The following is a 23,074-nucleotide window of genomic DNA, read 5'->3' on the forward strand; positions in this document are numbered from 1 at the left end:
TATGAAACATAAAATGTCTGGTTATGATGTTAATAGCAGCTGATGCTCAAAGCCTAAATCCATTAATCCACCGGGGGTTGCAAAATGGTGATATTATCTTTTTCATTATTAGAACAGTAAAAAGAGATTTATCTTGTTTTATTACCCATTGGTACAGTACAGACAGGGAAAATGCCTGATATTTCTTTTATTTTCCCATATTCAAGATAATGAATTGATATTCTATCATCCTCTGAAGGTGACCAATTTTTAAAAATGCTCATGATGGGTTCCAGTAAACAATTATCTTTTCAAGATCAAATTCTCCCATGTTTGGACAGTGGGGGCCTCTTCAGGTGTCTCCTTAATCATTTTGAAATTACATTAGTAGTCAGTAAAGGCTCTGATATCCCAGGCTTGTCTTTTACACTTCTTTTCCAGACTATTTTTCCAAGAAGCTCTCATTTCTTTTGGTGAAAAATTGTATTTTAAGACTACAAGTTGAGTGATAGGGATGCTCATTGGTACTGGATTTTTTTTCTGGGTCTCTTCAGTGTGTATATATATATGTATATACATGTATATATACAGTATGTGTGTATATACATTCATAAGTCTCTATCAGTACTCCCAAGTTTATAACTACATTAAAAAAAATTAACCTGTTCTGTATTTTATCTGTATCTCCTTTCTCTAGACATTAAAAATCCTGGTTCTCAAGAAAATTGGGGATGAATTAAAATATCCCATAAATATTCATTTATTCTATCCCACATTATATACAGAATGGTCCTAAAATAACAATATCAGACTACTACTACGAGCTAAACCAAATGTTTTGCATATGATCTCTCCTCTGTATTTATACTACCTGTGTCATCTGGACATACAGCCATTGCATATCATACTCTGCCCTTTAGCTCCCAAATTTTTAATTGTACAAGTCACTATGTTTGATGGTCACCACCAATCTTTATGGTGCTGTTTCTCTATTTCAGTTATTTTCTGATTCCTCAGGAAGAGCTTAGTGAGCAGTATTTTCCAAATTCTTGTTCGATGGATAAGTTTGTGCCCTTTATAATTGAAAGTTGATTTTGTTGAACATAAAAGCCTTTGCTTACATTTTCCCTTGAGTATCTTTAACAAGTTACTCCATTTTCTTCATGTATAAAGAATAATTGTGGAAAGTGTGATGATCATCTTTTTTTTTCTTACATGTCACTTGCTGTTCTTGCCTACCCAGAGGATTTTTCCTTTCTTTAAAGTAACTTGTTGTCACTTATGTCTTGGTGTTGGCAGTTTGGGATCAATAATCTTGGGTATAATAGTGCATTTAAAAAATATTGTTTCAAATCTTTTAAAAATTAACGTTTTCTGAAAATAGGGGTTTTTTTCTTCAGAGACTCCTATTATCTTTATATTGGACCTTCTGCCTCATCTTCAACATCTGTCACTTCCTACTCTTTTAAAGTGTTTTTTTTCCATTTTGTTTTGATTTTTACCTATTTCATTTAAGGCATCATCTATCTGTATGTTTATTTGCTTGTGTTCCTTCTAGTTTAGCCTTAATTTCCGAAATTTTTTTCTAATCCTTTCCTGAGCTTATCTTTTTTTTTTTTTCTTCTGAGTTTTTCCAATTCTAAATTTCCTTCGTATCCTACACTATTTTCTTAATAACTTCTAGCACATTTTGAAATAGACTGGTTTTGATCTGCTCTGGGGACCTTTCTGGTAGATTTTCATTATTTGTAAAGATGTTATTCTGCTCTTGACTCCTTTAAATCAATTTTGTAAGGGATTGATCTAAAAACTTTTATGTGGTTTCTTTTTTTTTTTTGTGGTACGCGGGCCTCTCACTGTTGTGGCCTCTCCCGTTGCGGAGCACAGGCTCCGGATGCGCAGGCTCAGCGGCCATGGCTCACGGGCCCAGCCGCTCCGCGACATGTGGGATCTTCCCGGACCGGGGCACGAACCCATGTCCCCTGCATCGGCAGGCGGACTCTCAACCACTGTGTCACCAGGGAAGCCCTATGTGGTTTCTTTTTAAGTAAAAATAATTTTCTTTAACTTTGAGGAGGCATGGGTCATGGGACCTTCTCAACCTCAGCTGTTTTGTTGTTGGTGGTTTTTGTTTTCAGTGTTCAAAAACAAAAACAGTATTCTGCTGAGATTTCTTGGTCAACAATTCCTCCCTTCACTGTATTTAACCTTATCTTCCTTTGTGTCTATTGTCACTCTCCTGCTCAATTTTGGTTTTACAGCCAGCAGTTTCTCTTCTGTGGAGCCTTGACAAATATGGCAAATCATTTCAAAAGTTCATATGGACTACATTGCTTCATTCCTTCAGACATTACTGTAGGTCTCCTGCACTCACTCACCACTGGAATGCTCAAAGCGTCTCCCAGTTTCAAACGGCTGTTTGCAACTTGGCCTGCTATGTGTTTCAATAATCATTCTATTTAAGTTCTGTTCTCAGGTCCATTAGATGCCCTATTGCCATGCTCTACTTCTCCCAAATAGACGCCAGTACCACTTTGTGGTCTTGTGGCTTTTGGTAGCTTGGCTTCACCCACTTATATTTCAGGATTTAAGTATATGATGCCATCTAAATTTGTTGTAATGTTGTTCATTAGTATTTTGACTTTGCTATCCAGTTGCTGCTATGCGACGGTTCAGAGATTGACAAACTACAGCACTGCTACCATCTTCCCTTTCTTAATTTGTTCTATAACAGGAAACATTCACAGAAAGTTCAAATTTGCTTTTGTTCTTTGTATTTGATCTTTTCCAGATTTTTAAAAAAAATTTTTTCCCCTTTTAACATTTTTATGCTGTTTCTTACAATGTTACGTTTTTTGTTCCACTCTGACCTCCTCTACTAAGTCTCACTTAAAAATTAAAATGCTCTGGATCCCTTTCCTTTATCCTCTATATCAGACACTTTTACAATTCCTTTACTTCCTGTCAGATTGTCACTTACTTCACTTCCTTACTTCAGATCTTCACTTGCATAGCTGGTTTTCTTTCCAAGAATCTATTTCTTTGCAGAGTATGTACACATCACAGACCCTGCAGCTTTAGCATTTTACATTGCACCTAGGATACTAGTTTTAAATATACGTTAGGGAATTTTTAGCCCACACTTCAAAAAAGACATATAAGAGAAATAGGCTATTTTGAAGTTTAAGAATATTAATGATATAAGAAGTAGTGCCTTCCATATGATGCTGAAACCAATTTTCTTTTACTGTCAATCTGTAACCCAACCAAACTCTTCAGGGAAAACAGAGCACTGCCCCATTTATGCAAGATCTTTAATCCTTCCAACTACCCCTCCCATCTCAGCAACTGTATATCCAATTCAACCCTGAAAGACAGACAGGAAAGGCAGGTGAAAAAACTATAGCTCAAAGAAACACAGTAATTTCCTCTAGTACAAAATGACCACAGAATTGTGGTTTTCCATTTACCATCCTTGTACTTGACAACATTACAGAAATCTTTAGAGTAGATTTTTGTAAGTTCCAAGGGACTTGCTCAATTAACATTAAAACTTCAAAAACCTGTCAAAACCAAAATTATTTCTCTAGTTAGCTTCTTATGAAAATATAATAAGCTGAACAAAAACAGTTACATAGTTAATATACAAAATGTACTCTTTAAAAATAAATATCATAGATCTAAGAACAAGTCTTTCATACTGATAACTGCTTCATTCTCAAACAGGACATGAAATTGATAGAGATTCTCTTGCAGGCAATAGCCTCCCAGCTGCCCGTGTTTATTGGAATATTGCTCTCTGAACACGCATACAGTCAGAATTGTTAAATATATCCTCTTCTTCTGGAGTTAGTTGGATGTTATCTTTGACTGGAGACAGGGGATCTGGCTTCTTACAAGAAGGAAGCTTTTCAGAATCTCTGCAAAAGATAATATAATAAAATGAATTTATTGGGTGTTTTTAGGGTAGTGTTTATTCGAAAATAATCTACCTGGACAAAAGAGAGGTATGTAAAGAGGATAAAACCCTCTACTGTATAATTTGTCTCAATTTATTATATGACACATTCAGGTTCTCCTCTGAGTATGCCCAATAAAATTTAAGTTTTGCTTCTTAGTACCCATGACTGCTTTCTAAATCACCTTTCAAAGTAGGTGCCAAGCCACTACTAAATATAACTAGCTAAGGCAGAATGGTTCCAGTAAACAAACTTTAGTTCTTTTCTCTCTAGAACCCTTCTCAAGTCTGGCTGAGGACCAGCATGAGTGAAGCATAAACAAATGTTTAAGCCCTATCTTTTTACTCCTCCCAGTCTTCCAACTTTTGGAAGGAAGTTCTATGTCTATAAAAATTAATCCTATCATGAAGATAACAAAACTGATTCTATGTCCTGTCAACAAAATTCCAACAGGAGTAATTAAGTCTTATTTTTCTAAAAGGCATTTAAGAATACTGTTGCACCCTTAATTTCCCTTTAGTAGCAGTTCTCAAAGTATGATCCACAGATGCCTAAAAATTCCCAAGACACTTTCAGGGGGTTTGTAAGATCAAAACTATTTTCATAATAATATTTAGACTTTATCTGCCTTTCTTACCATGCTGACATTTGTACGGATAATCCAAAAGCAGAACTGAGTAAAGCTTTGATCCCTGTTTGATCCCTGTTCAGGGAACTAGATCCCGCATGCATGCCGCAACTAAGAGTTCGTATGCTGCAACTAAGAAGCCCGCATGTTGCAACTAAGAAGCCTGCATGCTGCAACTAAAAAAGATGCCGTGTGCCACAACTAAGACCTGGCACAGCCAAAATAAATAAATAAATATTAAAAAAAAAAGTTTGAGAACTGCTGCTATATGGTTTAATCTAGACTTAACACAATGTAAAGTAAAAACATAATTGTCCAGCACTTATTACAAAGTGTTTCCACTCATACTATCTCATCTGATTGTGATAACATTTCTATTAGGTAAGGTTTAATCTTATCATTCCATGTAAGTCACCTCCCCGCTTCCCTCCCTCCCTTTCTCTTTGTGTTTATTCTTAGTACATTTGCATTAATAAGAACCAGAAAATAAAGTAATTATAAATCTATGCTACTTTGTGGCTAATTTTGTTGTCTAACAGATGCAATTTGGTTCAAAAAATGTAGATATATAGAGGGTCAATTCTCTTAAAACAGTGTTTGCTACATACATTAGAAATCTGGTTAATTCATCATATAAACTCATTGATTCTTCCCATTTTAGATGTGATAATTTAGGGAAACAAACTGCTTTAAATCCAGAAGTACCATAGAGCGTTACCTTCCCATGTCTACAACAACATTCAGAAGGAAAGAAAAATAAGACACTTAAGGCCTGGAAAAGTAATTTGCTTAACGACAGAGAGTCCCCAAAGCCAGATTGAGAACTGAGGTTTTTAGTTTGCCACGTTTTCACTAAAAGAAGGTACAGAAACTGAAGTTAAATATTCCTACAAAGAGTCAGTTAAAGGGACTAGAGGAAAATAATTTTCTTAGGGTAAGAGAAAAAGAAGTTGATTCATATGAAAATAGAAAGAGGAGACAGGGATTGAAATTACAGAAAAAAAAAATTTATCATTTTAGAATAAGTTACAAGATAACTCACTTTTTAAATCCAAAATTTTTCCAGAGTTCATTGATTTTTATCTGCAATCCTGGCTTGTTCTCGGCATTATGATGATTTCTCTTATGGATGCTTGATGGCTTCTTGCTCAGCCCACTGACTCTGGCAGGTACTAAAGGTTTGATCTTGGTTGTAGAAAGACTGTCCACAGAACTAGATTTATACAGCCCAGGAACCTGAAGATTAAATGCCTGTTTTAATACTATTCTGTTAAAGCAACTACCTTTATTTAATTTCAAACTATTATTTATACACTGGAACAAAAAATAACCTAAAATCGATGTGCAAAAGTGTGCTTATAAACGTCTACAAAAATTATCATAATATTTTCACCAGGTAATACATGTACCTGGCACTAAATCAAGAGTATAAAAGAACAGACAGAAAAGTGAGTCTCCCTTACTCCCTCACTGCCTTTAGGCAGTCACTGCTACCAGTTTCCTGTACAACCACTGAATTCATTCACATACACACACACATACACCTGACACACAACTGGCAGCATACTACAAAATGTCATGTACTTTGTTTTTCTTGCCTAATATATCTTGATTTTACTTAACAATGTATCTTGGAGATTTTTCCATTTCACATGTAGAACTGAATTTTGTTTTGAATAGGTTGCCTGTTTTTTCCATTGTATAAATGTGCCATAATTTACTTAAACAGATCTCTACTGACATTTAAGTTGAATCCACTGATTTTTTTAATTGAGGTATAATTTACAACATTGTGTTAGTTTCAAGTGTATAGCAAAGTGACTCAGTTATATATACATATATATCATATATATATTATTTTTCAGATTCTTTTCCATTATAGGTTATTACAAGATACTGAGCATAGTTCCCTGTGCTATACAATAGGTCCTTGTTGTTTATTCATTTTATATATAGTAGTAGGTATGTTAATCCCCAATTCCTAGTTTATCTCCCCACCCCTGCCCCCGCTATCCCCTTTGGTAACCATAAGTTTGTTTTCTATGTCTGTGAGTCTATCTCTGATTTGTAAATAAGTTCATTTATATCATTTTTTTTTTAGATTCCACAAATAAGTGATATTATATGACATTTGTCTTTGTCTGACTTGATTTTTATGCTGTGTGAAATATGGAGCCATTAAAATTTTGTTGCCTTTTTTTTTGGATAGTAGGAGTGTAGTAATATAAAACAAGGCTTTAAAATTAATGAATCTAGTAGAGGGTGTATAAAGAATGGAAGGACTCACACATGAAAGATGAAATCTTGAATTAGGATGTTGGTGATGGGAAAAGGGAGAGCAAGAAATAAGACAAAGACAGAAACAGGATTTAGATAGCTATAGTTATTTGGTTGTTTTTCTTTAACCCCTGAAAAAGAAGGATCCAACTGGAGGTTATAAGGAAAGAGGACAACCGTAAGATTTTGAAACTAAGTGACGTAGAACAAATATTATAATTTTATGTAACTGATAAAAATGCTCTGAGAAGTACTGGTTAGAGGTTAAAAAAATATGAGTTTGATTTTAGATACTGAATTTGGATATTAGGGAGCAAGAAGGAAGGTTCATCCGGGGAGTTGTCACCAAAACAGAAGTGACAGTTAAAACACTGACAATGAAAATCTGACAGAAAGAATAAAAATAATAAAAAGATGATGGTTTAATGTCCTTCTTTTGAGGACATTAAACCATCATCTTTAATATAACTCCTTTTGAGAAAGTACTTTCTAAATCTCTAATCCTATCATTGTGAATAATTTTGGTATCTTTCCAGACATTTTACTATGATTGTACAAACATACACACGTGTGTATATTTTCCAGCATTTAAGCAAACAAAAACACCATGCTATTTATTGTGTTTAATATTGTTTAATAGCATGGTTTCCCTTTTCATTCAAAAATAATATGGACATCTTTCCAAGACAGTATCTGTTTGAAAAAGCCTTTCTCACTTAAAGATTTTTAAAAGAATCTTATATTTACATATTTTACATTCATATCCTTGTTATCTTTCAGTTTTATATTTATATAGTATGAGATGGGGACTTTCTTTCAAATAGATATGCCAGGCCATTTATTTAAAATTTTTGTAAAGGTTTTATGCTTTTAAAAATATGCGTAAGAAAATAATATGTTAACTATATGAATATCGTTTTCTTGTATAAATATAAGAAAAGTAATATAGGTTCACTATAGAAGAACATGAGAAAACAAAGAAAAAAAATTCACCTATATATCTACCAGCCAAGAGCTAAAACCAACAACGTATTTAATGTATTTCACTCTCTTATTTCTAGATATTTAGATTTTTTTCCCCCAATTTTTCATTATTGCAACCAATGCAAGAATAAGTGCTCTTGTATTTAAACTCTCATTGTCTCCTTAGGCTCAAGTTTTAGAATGCACTTACTGGGTTAAATTATTTCAACTCTTTCAAATTGCTTTCCAGAAATGGCACAACAATTCTTACTCTCCTAAACATGTGATTATTCATCTCACTATACTCTTATAAAATGAGTAAATTAAAAACTTTTTTGGAAAAATGAGAGGTAAGAAATTATATTTTATTACTTTGATTTGCATTGATTACTAATAAGGTTGAATGTGCTTTTTATATGTTAATCAGCCATTTGTGCTTTTTCTTTTGTGATTTCTGTTCATGTCCCTTGCCCATTTTTAAGTCAGGAATTAGTATTTTGATATTGACAGGCAAGAACACTTAATATATAAAATAGGCTTTAACTTACAAGCTTTCACTATGCAGTCACACATATATTTACAGAGTTTGATAAAAAAAAAAAAGCTTGGCTCATCAGGTACCCAATTTCTAGAATGCCTTTTTGCAATATACATCAAAGCTTTAAACCATGTATGCCTTTGGACCAGTAATACCACTCCATAGAATTCACCCCTACGAAAAAATCAAAAATGTGTACAGTACTCAAATATTTACCAACAAAATCTTCGTTGTAGTACTCTTTGCTACAGCAAAAATTTTTAGGGTAAAGGACAAACATAAGAAGATTAGCTAAACCCATACAATGGCATATTTTATTCATTATAAGTAATGTTATGTAAGTACATAGAAAAAGTTCTTTATACTGTAAGAGAAAAATAGCAGGTTTCACAATTTAAACACCTACAAATCATGCACAAATATGGTTCTAGATGGTTTGAAGGTAGACATTTTGTGTAAATAAGAATATAGGCATTTTGATTTTTAATTTTGCTTATATTTCTTATTGCCTGGTAATAAGCATGAGCTGCTTCTGAAATTTAAAAATAATTTAAGTAAGTGTTTTACCTTGTCCCTTAGAAGCGTGCCTTTTTTCGAAAAATGAAATAAGTATAGCTTGGATTTCTGATTACCTTGATTATCAAGTGACTTAAAATTGCAATCAGATTCCTAGATCCCCGAGATGAAAAAATAAAGCAAACTTAGATTTTTACTATCAAATTTTTATGACAACTGACCAATATTCAACAAAACATAAACCAAGTAAATTGAGAAAATCAGTGTAAATAAAATGTAATTTATCAGAAGAATAAAAGTATAAAAAGCATGAAATAGAATAAAAAAATTAATCTAATGTGGAAAGAATGGTGTTTGCTAGTTTCACTAAAGAAAACCAGCTGAAGAAGTAAACTATGTAAAATATAAATTAAAAAGCTATAAGCAAAAAAAAAAAAAAAACTATAAGCATGGGGGATGGTGGTGGGATGAATTGGGAGACTGGGATTGACATATATACACTAATACGTATAAAATAGATAACTAATAAGAACCTGCTGTATAGCACAGGGAACTCCACTTCACTGTACAGTAGAAACTAATACAACATTGTAAAACCTCAACAAAACAAAAAAAACCCCACAACATGGAGATCACTGTCCTGGGAGAAAGAAAAAAAAAAAGACATGCCAAGCATTTGCTGCCCTCCTTTTTAATGGACAGATGGCTGCAGTGATTCATTTCTTAATCACTTCAGGTCCAAACATATAAGAGTAATTTTCACTGAGTCTTTCCTGCCATGATTAAACCATACTGACATGATAGATCTCAATTCCTCCTGCCAAGTTTGCAATGTTGGGGACCTGGATCCTATAACAAAATCCATGTTCAAGGTCGTCTTTGTACTGGATGTTCTGTGTATCCCCTTCCAAACTGTGAGCAAGGCACAAGCTGTGTCACATAATGTTAAAGCCAACCCAGTGTCTGGTATATTGTGATATTATCCAGAATCTACAACTGCTTCAGGCAATGGAAGACTATACTTGAAATTTTCATGCATCCCATATTGCCCCAAAGTAAAAAAGAAAGAAAGAAAAAAAAACCTATAAGCAGAGTCTCCAGAACCAGAGGAAGCACACAGGTCTTCTTAAAATTGAAGGTGTTTATGCTTGAGATGAAACTGACTTCTATCTATGCAAGAGGTATGCTTATGTGTACAAAGCAAAGAACAACACTGTAACTCATGGTGGCAAACTCAACAAAACCAGAGTAATCTAGGGAAAAATAACTCATGCTCATGGAAACAATGGCATGGGGTTCATGCCAAATTCTGAAGCAATCTTCCTGCTAAAGCCATTGGACACAGAATCCACGTGATGCTGTACCCCTTCAAGGATTTAAACTTTTTGGAAAGTAAATAAATAAAAGTGTTCTCTTGTTAAAAAAAAAAGTCTCCTGCTGTAACATCATTTGTAAACTTGGCTAATAGTTTTCATAAATTACTAGCTACAAAAAGTTGAACCAGTATAGTTCTACATCTCTTTTTCATTGTGTAACATGTTCAACATTAAAGAGAAAAAAGGCATATACTTTCAAGAAGTAGAGTAGCACTGCATCAAATGCACAGTTACCTTCAGCAAAGACTTTTAAGACCTACTCTCTACACCCCAATCCCATCATGTAAGACTTTTCTATAGAGAGAATTATCTGGATTCCCACAAAAGTCAAATAAAAAAGGACAATGAATGCAAATTCAGAAGGCTTTACATTTCTGCATTTTTCAAGAGGTTTTTTTTTTTTAATATTTATCTTAGGATTCTACATAGTATTATATATTTAAAACAATCCAAAAGTGAAAAATACTCCATTAATTTGGATTGTAACTTACAGAAACTCTAACATTTCTTGCTTATAGTAGTGATGACTCTGGGCTATATCATTTCTTAAAATAAAGATCAAGAGTAAGATCCTAAGATTAATTAATCTCCAATACCGTTAATGAACTCAGTATACATAGAATACATGGTTGTTGCTTTTCACAGTGAACCACCAGTGGAAGAGTCTCCAAAGCATTTTCTTCAGAACCATACAGTAAAACCTGATATTCAAAATGAAGCCCCAGTCGCACTGTGGCTCTCTAAAACATTTTCTGAATAAAGAAAGATTACACAGTTTTTATGTTACCTGCTATTGTCCCAATTGTTTGACAATTAATTCATTTATCCAAAGAGGAATTTACCACATCTGGTGGCAAGAGATGACTTAATGAATGATTCTTAGTCTGTTTGTTTTTGAGGGAAGAGAATTTATGTTTCTATAATTGATAATCACAAAAATGGCTAGCCCCGAAGACAGAAGTGTGGAGAGTTCTGTCAGCATCATGAGCCCATAGGCTGTGAGCTGGTAAGGTTTCTCAGTAAAACATGCTAAAAGCTTTACAAAGTTAGTAAAGCAGGAAGATGTCTGCTGGAAAAGGAACAAGAACACCCGAAAGGAGCTCAGCAGACCTGAAAGTATCCTCACAAATAGACAGTGATTTTTAAAGAAAGATGTTCAAGAAATAGCAACTGTGATGGTACCCAAATGGTACCATGAGAAAAATGCAGTAAGATGTGGAAAATGAAAAAGATGACATTAAACTGGAGGCTCAGGGCTTCCCTGGTGGCGCAGTGGTTGAGAGTCCGCCTGCCAATGCAGGGGACACGGGTTCGTGCCCCGGTGCGGGAAGATCCCACATGCCGCGGAGCGGCTGGGCCCGTGAGCCATGGCCGCTGAGCCTGCACGTCCGGAGCCTGTGCTCTGCAACGGGAGAGGCCACAACAGTTAGAGGCCCGCATACCGCAAAAAACAAACAAACAAACAAACAAAAATGGAGGCTCATGTTAAAAGAAACAGTCTTCTAGAACAGTATGGATAAACTGAAGGCAAAGTGAGTGAATGGGAAAAGAAAAGCAAAAGCCTCAAGGGCTTGGTTTGGCATACTCTTACTTAAAAAACACTACATGGAATGGATTTTGGATTTGAATATATTAATTGATTTCCGCTTTCTCCAAATGAAAACAATTTGCTTCCATATTGTAACTAGGCTTTTGTCTTTGAGTCCAATACAACTCAAGTTTCCTTTAGGAACTTGAATAAAATACTTTCCTTTTTATAAACACAAGATATACTGATTTATTAGATGTTTAATATTCAGGATTATCAGACCTCAAAGTTCTGTCAAATATTACCAAGGCTGTAATTGTTCTTACAACTTGGTAACTGTAGTTGTGAACATAAAATGAAGTACGTTAAATTGATAAATTTAAGATAACTCAGATTAAAGAATGTTATTATGACATCATGTCATTTTAAAATATGATGTCACTGGGTCTTATGAGCAGTACTTATCTGGAGCTTTGATTTTACTTAAGTAAGGATAAAGATATTTTACAAATTAAAAAAATGGCTAGGATGCTTTTATTAATTTACACAGAATAACATAAAATCACTTGTATTACTATTTTGTTTTGTCATAAATGGGAACTGCAAAAAGAATAGTAAGAGTAAATAAAAAATGTATTTCTGAAGTACTAAAACTTACGATGAACACCATCCCATTAACAGGGCCATTTCATTATAAGGTTTCAAATGTTGTCTGAATTCAAGAGTATATTAAGGATTTAAATATTAAATTTATAATAACTTTTCATGAAGCTTATCATTCTGCTTAGGTCTTAAGTGTTCCACAACTTGAGACACCTATCAATGGAACACAGTGATTCAAGAAATATAATTAGATTAAATGTATAAGAGTCTAAAATACAGAGAAGCCCTTCAGATGAATAAAACATGAACTTTCTACACAGTAAGATCTAGAATGAAAAATTAAAACAATCAATTATTTCCATAATTAGGCAAAATTTCCTCAATTGTCTGATAAACACCCTATTTTCTCTTACATATGAATTTGAAAACAAACACTTCATAATGTGACTTACCTCTGAATCTAAATCCTTACTAGAAGGCTGAGAAAGTTTTGATGCATTTAAATTGTGTGGTGATAAGTCCATGCTTTCCTGAGACTGTGAAGACCAATCCACTTCATGTAAGGGATGAGATTCATCACTTGACTCATCACTCTTTAACTGAGATACATCAGACGGCTCATTATTCTCAGGCAGAGAGATGGGAGAATCACTCTTTCTAAGGAACTGTTGCAATGCTGTGCTTGGAGAGGGGCTTGGTGTTCTTGAAAACTCTCCAAGACTTCCAGACCAACTGAAACAACTTCTTAGTGTACCCGAGGTAGGTGGTGAGATGGTCCTCGTGAATCTGCTGGTCTTAAAAGACTGAGACTCTTCAGCAATCACAGTCACATCATCTGGAATATGCTCACTTGAATTATGTGCTACACTGATATCTAACAACTTCTTGCCATCTAGACAATCTGACTCATTTACACTGGCTTCTTTATCTGTGACAGCAGTTTCATCTAGAGACTGGCTGCTTGCTTTCTTTGATATACAGTCAGCAGAACCCAGAGAATTGGAAAAAAACCTAACAGAAAAAACAACAGAAAGAATGCAGAAGTATTTTAGAGTTTTCTCACAAAGGTGACAAGATTCATAATGGAAAAATGGTTCTTTTAAAAAAATCTCATAAATATATTAACTTCATAAAGGCAAAATAGATTTTACACATGGCTGATACTCAAATATTTGAACAGATATAGAAATATGCAACAGAAAGGACACTTTATAACTATGGCCTCTTATTTTGTAAAAGCAAAATAAATTAGCCATTTTCCCCTCAACTTAGCTTACCTCCTAGTAGTAGCAAGCCATCTGGGAACTTGTAGTAGTATACTAATCTACCAAGCTTTTTATATACCCTGTAAACTTCTACACTAATTTAAATATTGAGGTTAAGACTTTCAAATCAATTATTCAATTCTGTATTACTAAAGAGGTATTACTTATTCAGGGTAGCAGCTTTAAAAAAAATCACTTTTAAAAACTCCAATATAGGGCTTCCCTGGTAGCGCAGTGGTTGAGAGTCCGCCTGCCAATGCAGGGGAGACGGGTTCATGCCCTGGTCCGGGAAGATCCCACATGCCGCGGAGCGGCTAGGCCCGTGAGCCATGGCCACTGAGCCTGTGCGTCCGGAGCCTGTGCTCCGCAACGGGAGAGGCCACAGCAGTGAGAGGCCTGCGTACCGCAAAAAAACCCCAATATAAATGAAACAAAGATCAGTATCATTACTGGGAAGGATGTATTCAAGGAGTGTTTTTAGGTTTAAAAATAAACTCCTAGAGCGTATGATCAGCTAAATATGAAACTTAAAGAGAATTTACCTCATTAATAAGCATTAGTTCAAATCCAAGATGATTAAATAGAATATTTACTAAATGCTGGAGAGTAAATATCCTCTCTTATCTTTACATCAAACCCTTAGCTGATGTGTGTGGGTACAGGGCAGGAAGGAAGCAGCATGTAAAAGGAAAAGTCTTACTTGGTTTTTCACTGAGTAAGAAACATCAGCTCCCTTTTAAGCAAACAATAACCCCTATGATATCCAAACATTTTTCTATGTATTATTTCGTAGGTAAGAGAAGTTTGAGTAACAGAGCCCAAGGTTATAAAATTAATCAACTAAAGAACAGAATTAAAACCTAGAACCCCTCCTAGTTCACAGCTGTTTCTTTCCAAACAGCCTATGGTGTGACTTAACTGATAATTATATTTCTAGATCTGAGAAAATAAATAGGCATTATTCTAGGATAAGTATCTATATAATAAAGATAAGACTTAAAACAGACTTCCAAAAAGCAAACAGATTGGAGACAATCTTTTGCATATTTAATACCTCCTGTTATGTTATATTAAAAAGAATGGGGTGGGAATGACCACTGGCATATATATTAGTGACTGGGCACTGTGCCAGGTGTCTGATATATATAACTTCTGCTAGTCTTAAAACAGTCTTATGCATATGATCATCCATATTTTATAGTTAAAAAAAGAGGCTCAGGGAAGTTAAATGGCATATGAAAGATCACTCAACTAATTAAATGATAGAGTGAGAATTCAAGTCCAGGCCTATAAGATCGTGTGCTCCTTTCAAGGTACCATGCCAACTATGACTAGGAATCTTTCCTATCACTAATACTAACTATACAACCCTGGGAAAGTTTCTTAACCTCTAAGAGCCTCAATTTCTTAGCCCAAAATAGAGAAAATAACGCCAACCTGAATATCTCATAATACTGTTGTGAGGAATAACACATAAAAGAACTTTGAAAATCAGCTAAGAAAACTAATTTAACAATATCTAATTATTATTAGATATTGCTCTATAATCTAGATCAGAAAATTATACATCAAAGATTTACTCCCAATTATTATTTCACAGGAAGTTGATGCAGAAAAAAATATTTCTCCAAGCATTTCTTAATGCGTCCTCTGAACAATTTCTTAGCGAAACAACTAACTAAGCTATATAAAGCAGCTATTTACAGCTTCAAACAGAGATTTCATTAAGCTTCCACAATGACTTAATAGCCAAGACCTGTAGAGACACACAAACATTATTCTCATTAGCTGTCTCCAAAGAGGCAGAAAAAGGAAATTCTAGTCTCACCTAAATGGAAAGAAAAGGAAGCACTAAGAGGCAGAGAAATGAAATCCTATTTTCACCCAAATGGAAAAATAAAACACGAGTTCCAAAAATTTCTCTGAATGACAGAAGTCAACTTTCTAAAATGTATAAATCAGCATAAATCATCTAGAACCCTATTTTCCATCTTTTGAGGCCTACTTCTTCATTATTCCACTGTTAACAAGCACTTTTAATGAGGGTGACTAACAAAGGAAGAATCAAAATGATCATTTCATTGTACTGTGAATGTTTCCTTGGAAAGACTTGATGGGAGAAGGGTTTGAAACATCCCCTAAAGAAGGCTTAGGGATTATCAGTGGTTCATTCCTTCATGTCCTTCTCCTATCATGATGGTTAGACAAATCTGGCTGCAACCCAGTTTATTAAACTTGAAAAATAAAAAATATTCATTCTAAGTCTTCTAGAGAAATACAGGGGCTGATAAAGTTTCTCTTTCTTAAAGTTACTAAATCATGCCTAAATAACTTCTAACACTTAAATTTCCTGTTTCTAGTTGTGGTACCACTATCCGAAGTCAATAAAATAAGAACTATTTATTGTATGTTTATCATCTGTTGGGCAATATTTTATGCACTTTACTTATGGTAATAATTTAATTCTATCAACGATCCTAAGATTGTTATACTTGTTAGCCTTGAAGAAACAGAAGCACCCAGAAATTAACTTGCTCAAGTCAAACATCTCATGAGTAAACAGGACAGGATTCAAATCCAGGTGGTCTAACCCCAGAGTCCAAATTCCTAACCCCTAAGTTATACTGACTCTTCAAATTCTCATCTTCACTAGCAGGGACTATGGCAACAGCCTAACTAATCTTTCTGCTCAGCTTTGGACCTCTAGAATCCATTCTTCACAGTGTGTTCAGAGTGGTCTATCTAAACCAGGAATCAAATCATACTCCTCCCCTGATTAAAACCTTCTAAATGTTTCCCATCACCCCTAAAGACTCAAGTTCCTTAGATTGGCTTACAAGCCTTTCATGAACTGGCTTGCTTATTTCTGCTCCCTCATCATCTACATTTCTGCTCCCTTTTCATCCTTTTCCCAACTTACATTGTGGCAGAAGTAATAATAGCAGTGATCAACAGCAAATAGTTAACCCCATGCTCCGTGCTGTTGCTCACCTCCATGTCTCTGTCCAAGCTGCATGAGTCTGCTGGGAAAGTATTTGGCTCCCTTCTTTGCTTCACCCACTCATCATTTAAACCTAGGTAACAGCACCTAACACTCATCCCTTCCCTCCCACCATTTCCAACCATTGCCTCAGCATTAGATGCCCTCAAAACACCTCATGCATGATTTTGTCATTGTACTTACCACACTGTATGGAAAGATTTTGTTACTGACCTACTTCTCCAACTACGAAAAACTGCATGTTTCTCAAGAGCAAAAACTATGTCTCTCATTTTTGTAACCCAGCATCTAGTATGGTATCAGATTATCAATTAATATGAGAAATCCATAGTCATCTGCATTTAAATAGATTTCTAAAAATACTTCGCAAAATTATATTTAGCTCTTAAAGAAACTAAAAAAATAGAAACAAAGTGGGGGGAGGAGGAACCCCCAAAGTAACAGAGTTTTTCTAATGCAAAATGTAGTAAGGTCTACAATTCTTATTTTGGTTCTCCATGGAGAGATTACAAAAGTAACAGAAGTTCAAGGGACAGTGGAACTAAAGCAATACATGATAAAAAACTGTAATTGGATTAAGCCAGGTCTTACACCTATCCCATTAGATTCAATATTATTCAAGACAATTAAAATAAATACCAACAGAGTATATAATACAACAGACACACAACATTCTTTAGATATAACTATACCTGCTTCTGGTTCCTGGAACCACAACTGCACCACTTTCTTCATTTTTTCTCTGTAAAAATGTTGCAAATTTGTTTCTTGTCCTAGGTGGTATGCTTAAGCTTTTTTTAATAGTATTTCCATCTACCAGGTCAGGCATAAACCGTTCAGAGGAGTTCAATAATTTATCACCTTCACAACTATTTTTCTTGATCTTCTTTGTAAAGGAAGTAGAATACTGACCAAATAGATCATCTTCTGATAGCTCTTCTAAGTAAAAACAAAATTATCTGTAAATCTTTATTTCATGCATAGTTAGACATTTGGTCTTAGTTTCACAGTCCATGTCCTATTGTCCTAAAGATGAAGTCTTATTTTTTTTTAAACTATGCATCAGAAAAGGAAATAAAAGAATGACTTAAAAAAATTCCCTTGGCTGTGTTTTACGATTTCAAAAATTGGCTATGATTTAATGTCAATTATTTGTACTATTTTATGTGAAATTACCTAAACCAAAATTTCAGGGTACAATCAATTCTGTAAGGCTCTACATTCATTATACAATAAGGGTCTAATTCTGAATGTAAAAAAAAAAATGAATTAAATGTATGATTAAACTAATGTTTGGTTAAAAATATTGTTTCAACATTAAAAAAAAAATGTTTCAAGGAGCTATATATACACACCATCACTGAGTTACGGTTTTTGAGGTGTATTTGATTGTCCTGTAATTTGTGCTCTAGCTATTATCTTCATTACATAGCTATGGGGCTCTAGAAGACTGCTGTGTAATGAACGCATTTTATTGGTATAAGAATAAATCATAAGACTAAATAATGTAAGATGTTACAGCTGAAATGGGCAAGGACATAGAGATAGCATTAAGGTACTTTAAATTAGTCCAACTAATTCTCAGTCTGAATAGCTTCCACTCACATGGGAGTAAATGCTCATGACTCTAAGAAGTTGGTAAAACAGTTGAGGGTGCCAAAATACTACAGACCAGGTGATACCTCAAATTCAAAAATGTATAGAGTAAAAAAAACCTATAGGTCAGTAAACTTGTAAAAATCTGTTTATTATGCAGGGAATTGGGAGCTCTTACAGAAGAGGAAAAAAATAAACATCGTAAGATCCCCAGCAAGGCTTCACCAAGAAGCCACACCACACTAATCTCATTTTCTTTTTATAAGGTTGTTAGACTAGCTATGTGGAGAAATTCATAGACTTAGTATACATATTTTAAGCGAAACTTTAAGACATACTTGAACCATACTTCTCAAATTTCCAGGTGACATAATACCCATGTTAGAAGACAATATAAAGGTTCAAAAAAGAAAAAAAAATAATAGGCAGAACAATGGATTATAATGAATTAAGATTACCTCAGTAAGGATAATGTAACCCATATTTAAGTTTAAAAATATAACTACCTGGCTTAACAGCAACTGGTGGATTATAAACTCAGTAAATGCCTGCAAAATGACAAGAATACTACTAAAAGCTCATGTTATCTTAGTTTGCAGTAGTAAAAGCAGCTTCTGGATGAAGGACTGAAATAGTGCCACAATTCTAAATATGATCTATGGTAAGCAGACCACATCTCAACAACCACTCACTGTAGTAGTTACAAATTATTAAAAAATTTGTATTGTATCCAAAGTATAACCTGGATAAGGAACTTTTAGCTTGCAAAAGAAATTTAGGAGGGTCACAATAGCTGTCTCTAAATATATGAAGGGCTGTCACATTAAAGAGGGAAAACATTTACTGTTTTTTGTTTTGTTTTTGTGTTTGTGTGTGTGCGTGTGGACAAAATCCATTGATAAATGGTAGTTATAACGAAGCAGACTTAGTCTGACATAGGTAATTTACTGATGAGCTCTCTACATAAAATGAATAAGCCTACCTTGATGGTAGAAGAAGGGAAGGAACTAATATGTACAGTGTACCTGCTATGTACCAGGGCTTTTTCATATGTTATATCACATATACAAAAATTTGTGAGATAGGCAATATTGTTCCCATTTCAGAAGAGGAAACAAAGGTTCAGAGATATTATCATGAAAAAGATTTAGGTTCATAAGGAATCAGGACATTTTGGCCAAACATGAATAATCTATACCTAAATTTAAAAGATAAGGGCATGAACTAAAAGTTTGCAAGGGCTTTGTTTTGTTTTTGTTGTCAGATATTCATTCATGTAATGTCTGAGGGAAAGAAGGAAGAGAGAAGAAATGGATTCTTTCCATTTCTAAGCATATTCTATGGTGGAAAGAAAAAACCTTTTCCCAATACCTAGTATTCCATTCTCAGCACTTTTGTTCAACACTGTAATGGAGGTTCCAGTAGGCAAGAAAAAGAAATAAAAGGTATCCAGACTGGAAAAGGAGAAGCAAGACTATCTTTATTTGCAGGTGATAGGATTGCCTACATAGAGAATCCTAGAGAGTCTAAAAAGAGATACTAGAACTAATAAGTGATTTTAGTAAGGTTGCAAAACACAAGATTAATATACAAAAATCAAGTGTATTTCTATATACTAGCAATGAACCAGAAATTGAAATTAAAAATACCATTTACAACAGCATCAAAAATCTGAAATATACAGATAAATTTGACAACATATGTGCAAGACCTGTACACTGAAAACTACAAAGCATCGCTGAAGACTTAAACTAAAGAAGACTTAAACAAATGGATCAGAAAACTTGATATTGTTAAGATGTCAGTTCTACCCAAACTTATCTATGGATTCAACTAAATCCCAATCAAAATCTCAGCAGGCTTTTTTTTTTTTTTTTTTAAGAAATTGACAAGTTGATTCTAAAATTTGTATGGAAATGTGAAGAACACAGAATAGCCAAAACAACTTTTCAAAAGAAGAACTTAGGGACTTACACTACTGGATTTACACTACCAGATTTCAAGATTGACTATAAAAGCTACAGAAATCAAGACAGTGTGTCTGGCATAAAGACAGGAAAAGAGACCAATGGTACAGACCTGCACATATGTGGTCAACTGATTGTCAACAAATGTGCCAAGGCAATTGAATGGAAAAAGGATAATCTTTTTAACAAATGGTGTTGGAACAATTGGATTGCCATATACAAAAAAAAGTGAACCTTGATCCTTACCTCACACCATATAAAAAATTAATTCAAAATGGATCAAAGGCCTAAATGTAAGAACTAAAACTATAAAGCTTCTAAACTGTGACCAATTCTCACTAGTGTTTCACAAAAACAAAATACATACCACTTCTTGGTCTTTTTGCAATGGATGACTTCCTTGGAAGATTTAATCCTTTAGTACTAATCACTAGTTCAATGCCCACAGTACTTGGATTTTCCTTCACCTTTGTAGCAACTGAAACAATGTCCAGCTCAAGTCTAGGGCAATAGTTCCTATTCCAAATACTATTAATATTAGATGACTTTTGACATGTTTTGTCAGTCCAACTATGACTTCTTGATTGGGCAGGCTAAAATAGTAAAAGGAAAAAGGTTACTTTAAGAAGAAAAACAGTTAAATCATTTCCCTCTGTATCAACATAAATTATAAGTAAATAATTAAATTACCCCTTTGAACAGCTTTTGATGAAATATCTGTCCTCTAATAATAACATTTTCTACTTTGCTGGTCCTATACTTTTCCATTAAATGTGTCTTGTATTCCTAGGTCTGTTTCTCTCCCAATGAGGGTCAAGCAAACTCATTAGCTCATTTCTAAGAAATAAAAAAATGAATCTTCCTAAGATGAACAGTGCAAGAAATAAAACTACACTTGAAGAAACGTTACCAGGAAAAACGTACTTTTAAAATTTGAGTATTAGTTCAATATACAATACTAATTAGTTTAATAATCATCTAGCAATAAGCCTCTAAATAATCACTGACATACCCTTTACAAAGGACCTGAAAATTAAAACCATAAAATTATGTATTTAATCAACTATCCCATCTCTAGAACTTGGATGAGTTCAAACCAAAACAATCTAATTTACAAAACAATAGCTTCTTTAGTGGACAATACCTATGTATTAAATAGGTATGTATTAGTAGATAATACCTATGTATTAAACAGAAAGCTACTTTGGTCTACATTGAGTCATGCACAAAACTTTCTCCAAGAAAGAACTTATTGACAGTAAGGATTGGTAAATAATCATTTTTAATGCTAAAACAAGTTATTCACAATTAATAACTATTTTATTATTTTTTCTAAATATATTTTAGATAAAAATGATCTGCTAATAGGATGTCAATGATATTCTAATAGAGTAGGAGAGGCACAGGGAAAAATTAACACTGGTACAAAAAATGTTGGTACTAGGGTGTGAATTCCACCTGACAAAAGTCCCACCTGAATCTGGAATCTAATCTTTCACTTAAAGAAAGGATTAAAAATAAAAATAAATAAATAAAAACGAGGTAACATTATTCATAATATACTCTGAGAATTAACAAGGAAGGTAATTTAGAATAATTGAGAGAATAGGTATAATAAAGATAGTTTAAGCAGTATAGCTCATGGCATTAGATCCCACTGATGGTTTTATTTAAAAAAAAAAAGAGAAATAGGCAAGTAGAAAACTTGACTGGGAAGAATAAATCTTAGATAAATAATAAGAATTAGTTTGATGTACAATTAGTGGTTCTGAAAGAAATTTCTCTATGAAAAAAATAATCTGATAAGGATTTGGACTTCTGAAGGATGGCCATCTTAGTGAGCCATAATATTCCCAATTGTATCTGAACATTTTCATTACAACCAATTATTTTTGAGTTTCTCAAAGGAAAAACTTGAGGATCATTCTGATGAAGTTATAATATCAGTAATTCAAATGTGTAAAGAAGATAGCAGAATAAAGACTTTTCAGTTCCCTTTTCCTACAAACTTCCAATTATAAGGTAAATAAGCCACAGAACTATAATGTACAGCACAGGGAATACAGTCATCCCTCAGTGGCTGCAGGGGATTGGTTCCAGGAGCCCCTCAGATACCAAAATCCACGATGCTCAAGTCCCTTATATAAAATGGAATAGTATGGTCAGCCCTCCATATCTGCGGGCATCTGCGGATTCAACCAACCACAGACCCAATTCGATTGAATCCTTGGATGCAGAACCCATGGATATGGAGGGCTGACCAGTATAGTAAATAATACTATGTGACTTCCCTGGTGGTCCAGTGGTTAAGACTCCACGCTCCCAATGCAGGGGGCACGGGTTCAATCCCTGGTCAGGGAACCAAGATCCCTCATGCTGCACAGCATGGCAATAATAATAATAATAATAATATTGTAACTCTGTATGGTGACAGATGGTAAATAGACTGATCATGATAATTTCTTAATGTATATAAATATTGAATCACTATGTTGTATACCTGAAACTAATATGTCAATAAGTCAATAAGAAAAAAATCATCCCCAAAGCAATAAGAAGAAAGAAACACAAATACCATCTACAGAAAATTTAGGAGATATCTGTAACTTCCAAACCACAGTGAAGACAAGAGTATAGAGAGAAGAATTTAAAGAACCTAGCCCAAGGAGGGAGGGGCAAGATAGGGATAGGGGATTAAGAGGTACAAACTACTAGGTGTAAGAAAGCTGCAAGTATACATTTTACAATACAGGGAATATAGCCAATATTTTATAACTATAAATAAATTATAACTTTAAAAAATTGTGAATCACTATGTTGTACACCTGAAACTTATATAATATTGTAAATCAACTATACCTCAATAAAGAAAAAAATA

General features: G+C 34.0%; 1 protein-coding gene across 6 annotated transcripts in view; it reads right to left on the reverse strand.

Annotated features, from left to right (window-relative positions):
- Positions 1 to 3,153: 3,153 nt before the first annotated feature.
- The window catches only part of EXO1 (exonuclease 1), a 39,482-nt gene continuing 19,561 nt past the window's right edge, over positions 3,154 to 23,074 (reverse strand). For 4 of the 6 annotated variants that reach the window (XM_033851938.2, XM_019920601.2, XM_033851942.2 and 1 more), the window contains 5 exons: positions 20,564 to 20,789; positions 17,326 to 17,572; positions 12,820 to 13,378; positions 5,609 to 5,802; positions 3,154 to 3,899 (listed from right to left, as the gene is read on the reverse strand). In XM_033851938.2, the coding sequence (XP_033707829.1) occupies positions 3,761 to 3,899; positions 5,609 to 5,802; positions 12,820 to 13,378; positions 17,326 to 17,572; positions 20,564 to 20,789 (1,365 nt within the window). In that variant the 3' untranslated portion in view covers positions 3,154 to 3,760. Of the gene's footprint in view, positions 3,900 to 5,608; positions 5,803 to 8,911; positions 9,014 to 12,819; positions 13,379 to 17,325; positions 17,573 to 20,563; positions 20,790 to 23,074 lie in introns of all 6 variants that reach the window. The other 2 variants (XM_019920602.2, XM_033851930.1) reach the window with 2 other exon arrangements.

The sequence above is a fragment of the Tursiops truncatus genome, chromosome 1, assembly GCF_011762595.2.
Source record: "Tursiops truncatus isolate mTurTru1 chromosome 1, mTurTru1.mat.Y, whole genome shotgun sequence".
Lineage (NCBI taxonomy): Eukaryota > Metazoa > Chordata > Mammalia > Artiodactyla > Delphinidae > Tursiops > Tursiops truncatus.